The sequence below is a fragment of the Platalea leucorodia genome (assembly GCF_965183815.1).
Source record: "Platalea leucorodia genome assembly, chromosome: 3".
Classification (NCBI taxonomy): domain Eukaryota; kingdom Metazoa; phylum Chordata; class Aves; order Pelecaniformes; family Threskiornithidae; genus Platalea; species Platalea leucorodia.
In genome coordinates this window covers 11,955,538-11,961,404 of record NC_138825.1, presented here as the reverse complement: position 1 = coordinate 11,961,404, position 5,867 = coordinate 11,955,538, and the positions used below count along the sequence as shown (strand labels likewise).

The following is a 5,867-nucleotide window of genomic DNA, read 5'->3' as shown; positions in this document are numbered from 1 at the left end:
TTTGAGGAAGGAACACTTTTAAAATTCCATCCCTAGTTTATTAGTAAGGAATTCCTAGTGCTGGAATTACCTGGAAGACCATCTCTGAAACTGCAGTCTTTGTTCACTATCTTGTCATTGTTCTTTCTGTGCCTCAAGATTTCTTGGAGTTCTTTGTTGGTTTGGATCTGGGATTTTTTGGTGGTATGGTTTTTGTTTGTTTGTTTGTTTGGCTTTGTTTTTTTGTTTTTCTTAACTGAGGTACCAGACATTAAATATGTGCAACAAATCCGGAAGAACAGAGAGAAAACTGGTTATCAACACAAATAAAAATGTGTATAAAAGATTTATTGTAAACAAAACAATTCTGTGCAAACAGTGAGGAAAAAAGACTTCCATTTTTTTAAAAACACCATGTGACTTTGTAAAATATAAACCCCACCAAACCTGCTCTGTTGGTACTCTACGCAGTAACAGTCCCCAAATAGTCCACTCAAGCCACTTATGTAATTGGCTTTGACTTTTTTTGCAGAGTAGAGCTCAGATCTCTGAGGTTTAATGATGGCTCTTAAGCAAGACCTATTCTTAATATCTCTGATGTAGGAAGGTAAAGGATGACCCAACAAAATGGAAACAGAGCTGCAGCAACATGAGGCCCGCTTCTGTTGGCTTCTCGGGCCCTCAGTGTGTGATCCGCAGGCAGCACTTACTGGGTGAACCTCCTCAGCATGGGCCCCTACCAGCCATGGAAACGGCTCCCTCTTCTTTACCCAGGCTGTAGAAATCAGGCGCAGGATGCTCCTCCAGCCGGTCAAATTCATTAAGGCGGAAGTGAGTGGCCAGTTTGTTTACCATTCTTTTCAGGGTGACAAAGGCTGCAATGACTTGGAAGGTGAGGAAGAAGGCAAAGACAATATGGACTGCTCGCTCCAGTGGCTGAATTTTCAGACCTTCATTAAATAGCAAGAAGAAAATTATAGGCAACTGCAGGAGGAGACTCAGGAGCCAAAACCCAGCCAGCTCAGGGACCTATATCAGGGAGACATCACCAATTAACTGGCAGTTGGAGATGAAAAAATACATAACTTTGTGGAGAAAACCACATTTTTCTTTATCTTCCAAAAGCCACCACATGATGTAAAATGGCAAAAGTGAGGTAATGTTCCATATACTGTGTTTTTAACCATACTTATATTTTCTGACAAAACAGTTTTGGGGAGCGAGAGGGCTCTCTTCTGAAGGAAAACTTCTTGGAATGCACAAAAGTAAATGGAAGCTGATGCTAAGGGAATAGAAGATGCAGATTGCAACTTAGAGAAATAACCATCTCCTCAACTTAAATCTCTTCGTAGAGAACTGGTAGACTATTTTATTTATGTTCAACTCCAAAATGCTCTCCTGCACAAATTAATATGTACATGCTGTAACATACCTTCTCCTGCAGATTGCCCATGTATCCCAGGTAGAGTCGAATGACCTCTATTAGAGAGGCTAGGATCATGATTGTCACCAGGATGAACTTGTAGTAATCTGACAAGACTGGATACTAGAGGGAAGAAGAGAGTAAAAGTTTCTGCTGTGCTGTTTCATGACATGCTGTTTGTGATTAAATGAAGACACTGGATGCTACTCTAAGTTGACAGTGTTGTGTTGGCTTTCAAATACTCTTGAACCTCCAGTTTCAGGAATTCCCAAATAAACCTTACAGAGCTCACTGGAGTTACAGGTTATCTCGGTACTGGGAGGTGTTTGATCAGAAACATATTACATTTGCAAACCATCACTTTCCTTCAGGACTCACCTTCAGATGGAGCGTGACAACTGTGCTGAGCCACCAAAATGGGAAAAAATAAACATTGAAATAGAGGGACATCTGCAGTGGTAAACTGGAAACTATTTCATTATCTGTAGATAGAGAGACATCTTTATCACTCCTAGTTTGTTCCATACTTCCCTTCCATAAATATGACAGAGAGATACCGCTCCACCTTAGCTTCAAGCAGGGCATTAACACTCTTCCCTGTTAAGAAAAATATTTTTATGTATCCAGAGGAAAATCTCTACTCTATCCTGAGTTACACCATTTCCTGGAATTTAATGCAACCTTCAGTTCACGGGATACAGAATTTTGGTCACTTAATCATATATTCAAGTTGAGTGTCTGACTGTTGATTACCTGGTGGCTTATGGCTTACTCCACAATCTGACTGATAGACTTGGCTCAAGTAGTGCTGTATACTGATACTGCAGAAAGAGTTAGTGGTTATTTCATTGCTTTTCCTAAGAGAATGGCCAAAGTTTAAATGAGTACATACTGCATTATTGTTATTTTGTAGATGATCCTCCTGAGTAAGGACTTACTGCTAGAGAGCAGGGTTGCACTGCCCACTCTTCATTTTCAATCTTTATTTAAACATCCATTTGGATGGAAGCAATGTTGCAAGAAGCCAGTAATTCTTCTAGTTCTTAAGAGCTAAGAATTTCAAATATGTGTCAAACTAGAACTTACCCTTTAAATTCTGGAGAGAACAAAATGCATTCATACAATGTAGAGAAAAGCAAATACTGAACTCTAACACACAGGCTGTAAATTCTGTATTTAGGATTTAATAATAGATTTTACAAGATTAGGCTTAAAACAAGGAAAAATTTAAAAGGGCAGTCTAAGGGAATCGTTCATTTTTAATGGGTCAAGTTTTATTGCCATATTCTAGTAAACTGATACTGCATCCATTTTACTTCAATTACCAACAGTCCCCTTTCTCATGTTTTCCCCAACTGAAGTTTGTAGCCACATCACTTGGTACTACCTGAGCAAGTTTAGAAAGTATTCATTGTGACTTGCTGATTTGTATTCAAGTCCTGTGCCCCTGTCTGTCACCATGGTGATATTTGATTGAAAATTGTCTCACTGAGTGAGCCACGTTGTCTCACTTCCAGCCTCAGAACCACCTCTTCTGATGTTGCCTTCGCTTTCCGTATCTTCCAACCATTCTCATACCTGTCTCTGTTCCATGTCAGTCTGGCATCCCTGTTTCCAGTCCAGCCACATGCAGCCTGGTACAGTCTGTTCCAGAAGTCTTTATGCCAGCTGCGGAAGTATTCATTGGTAGCTGCTAGACTAGGTGGGAAGGGAGGGAGGATTTGGGAACAAAACTGGGACAGATCTTAAGGGTAGGCTGTGAGGGGAAGGGATTTCTTATACTGAAATAGAAAGTGCAAGACAACCAATATATTTTTTTTAATAACCCCATTTTTAAGCATCAACACTTTCTTACATCTACAAAGGAATGAAAATCTATAGGGACCTCAAAAACAGTTTCACCATCTACCTGAAATTGTCCCAGCTGTCCTAATGAATGAAGCTCTCAAACACCAGGAGGACTTTAGAGGACACCAAGATACAATTCTAAAGCACTGTTTTATCTTTCAAAAAAACCCATGATCATGCAATTACAAGTAACTATGCTTCTGCCCTATATGTATTGGATGAAAATTTAATGGTTCATGGCTATATTACTTAAACCAGAGAAGCCCACAGCTCTAACTTCCATTGTGATGATGTTTTAGGTATGTTAAAGGTTTCATTGACATAGCACTGGTATTAGTTATTTCTGCTCAAGTTTTAAAACTGTGTTTTTGATGAAAGTTTAGTGATATAAGCCAATTCTAGTTCATCCTTCTATCTCTAAATTGAACTAACGCTTATCTTCTGGGATTGCTAAAATTCATGGAAATGCCAGACAGTATTCCGATGGCCAATTCTTTGATGCTCAGGCAACTCACTAAGATATATATGTGTAAACTTAATTTTTGAAATCCTGACCTCCAAGAAGTTAATGGTACATTCGCAATTGGTTTCAACGGGTTGGATGTTCACATAGGAGTTTTCATGATGGGAAATGGAAAAGAAATTATTAAAAATAGAAGCTATTCCTGGAGTTCAGAAAATATTTCAGTGTTGTCTGATAAATGAAATGAGTAATTAGTATTAGCAGTATAACTCCACTGGCATGACTGCACAAAGAAAACGAGAACTCCTATCTTGAAATATGAATGACTTTTTGATTAATTTTATCAGCTTGGAATTGATTTGTAAATTGAAATTCACACGCTAACTTCTATGAATACAACCTTCCTATGTAGACAGACCGTGGTTATTTTGACGTCTACTATCACTCCAAAGGTATGAAAAGAGGGCATGTTAGCCTGCAGGTTTCACTGGCAATATGATGAAGGAACAGTTATCAGTCCTTATGATAGACTTGGAAGAAGTAAGAGAAAGCTGGCGTATGGCGAGTTTGAGTTTTTGCTGGTGAACTCTAGCTTGGTATACCTCTTTGTGTTTTAAGCGTCTGGTGCCCTAACTGTGCTGGACTTGTGAGCTTAAAACAATAACTCAGTTCTTTTATTTGTTCTGTATCCTCCATAAACGATTTATAATTTTTATTTTGGCATAGGCAGAGTGAGTAACAACGGATTTTATCTACAATATTTTATGCAAACTTGCTTACTAACTTGTAAAGGCAGCTATAGAGGGTTCTCCACACCTGCTTTTAAATCAGGCTGTCCCCCGTTTAATATTTTAAGGGCAAAGGAGGCCTGTCTTAGCCTGCCACACTGCAGCATGTGAAGCGTAGGGCGACAGAGCAGCAGCGTGACTGACAGCGAAGGCAGAGCTCGTCGAAAAGGCATCTCCTCTCCTTTTAGCGCCCGGCTGGCACCCGCGTCGCCTGGGCTACTCTGAGGCCTTCTCCCGGGCTCCCCCCCTCGACCTAGGGGAGAGCGACGGGGCTCTGGGGCCGGCACCTCAGCCTCCCCGCCCCAGGATGGCGGGAGGGGACACGGCCCTTCCCCGGGGCGGGGGGACACGGCCCTCAGCGCGAGGCCCCGCCCCAACGGCCACCAGGTGACGCCTGGCGGCGCCGCCATCTTCATGCCCGGGAAGCTTCCCCCCCGCCATTTTTGTTGCTGGCGAGCCGCTGCGCCTTACCTGCGCCGTCGCCCGGGTACTGCGGGGCGGTGCGGTGGCTGTCGGTGAAGACGGTGCGGCTGAAGGAGCCCAGCCGCCTCCTCAGGGGCTCGGGCAGCGACATCCTGCGGCGCCGCGGCCTGCCGTTGCGGTGGCGGCGGCGGGGCGGGGGCGCGCAGGCGCGGTGGGGAGGCGGGGGCGCCGCCCGTTTCCCGCCAGCGGCGGGCGGGCCGTTGGCTCCTTCAGGGAGTCCCCGTCGGGGCGAGCTGCGGGGCGAGGCCCGTTGCCGGCGCTGGGGAGAGGAAAGCGGTGCCTTTGCCTAGGGGACAGTGTTACAGTGGAGCTTTCTGGGAGAGATACCAAGCCCAGAAATGTATGATTGCTGGTATGATGTAACAGCAGGTTTAGTTGTGCTGTGCGTGTGAGCGGTCACTGCTGCCTGGGTGTGTTCCCACTTAGTTCTGTCACGTATATGTGCGTGCACAGGGGAGAACTTTTTTGCCTGCCACGGTCACTGTGCAGCCATGGTGCTTTCCTGCCTGATCAGGACCATCGGTTATCCCTGGAAAATTAAAAAACCCGTGCCCAGCAGGATGGTCACCCTGAGCCGTTCACGGCACAGCAGGAAGCCCAGCGTGCGAGAGTTGCCCAAAACGGCATCCTTTTGCCTCAGAGGTGCTGGCCTGTGCCAGCCCTGAGCATCTTCCTTCACCTCCTACATCATTTTGGTTCCCTTCTAATCAGTCGGAGTGGATTTTATCTAGTCTGTTAGGGCAGAGTTTGGGTTTTTCTGAAAAGGTAATTATGAAATACTGGTCTGAGGAAAGCAGTTGCAGGACTGCTCTGCTTCTATCAGGATAAATCCAGGGGAATGATGGTGCTTGATGGTGGCTAGAGAGAGGGGGGAGTAAAATAA

At 44.1% G+C, this 5,867-nt stretch overlaps 1 protein-coding gene across 1 annotated transcript; it reads right to left on the bottom strand.

The window, feature by feature from the left end:
- Positions 1 to 357: 357 nt before the first annotated feature.
- TMEM17 (transmembrane protein 17) lies at positions 358 to 5,118 on the bottom strand. The gene is made up of 4 exons (XM_082306179.1): positions 4,973 to 5,118; positions 1,781 to 1,884; positions 1,412 to 1,525; positions 358 to 1,008 (listed from the first exon to the last, which is right to left on the bottom strand). The coding sequence occupies exons 1-4, from the start codon at positions 5,073 to 5,075 to the stop codon at positions 703 to 705; spliced, it is 627 nt and encodes a 208-aa protein (XP_082162305.1). The 5' UTR covers positions 5,076 to 5,118; the 3' UTR covers positions 358 to 702.
- Positions 5,119 to 5,867: the final 749 nt, after the last annotated feature.

Coding starts and splice junctions, on each gene's coding strand:
- TMEM17 (XM_082306179.1), bottom strand. CDS start 5,075: ATGTCGCTGCCCGAGCCCCTGAGGAGGCGGCTGGGCTCCTTCAGCCGC. Junction 1,526..1,780: donor TTGTCACGCTCCATCTGAAG/GTGAGTCCTGAA, acceptor TCTTCCCTCTAG/TATCCAGTCTTGTCAGATTA. Junction 1,009..1,411: donor TGGGCAATCTGCAGGAGAAG/GTATGTTACAGC, acceptor TCCCTGATATAG/GTCCCTGAGCTGGCTGGGTT.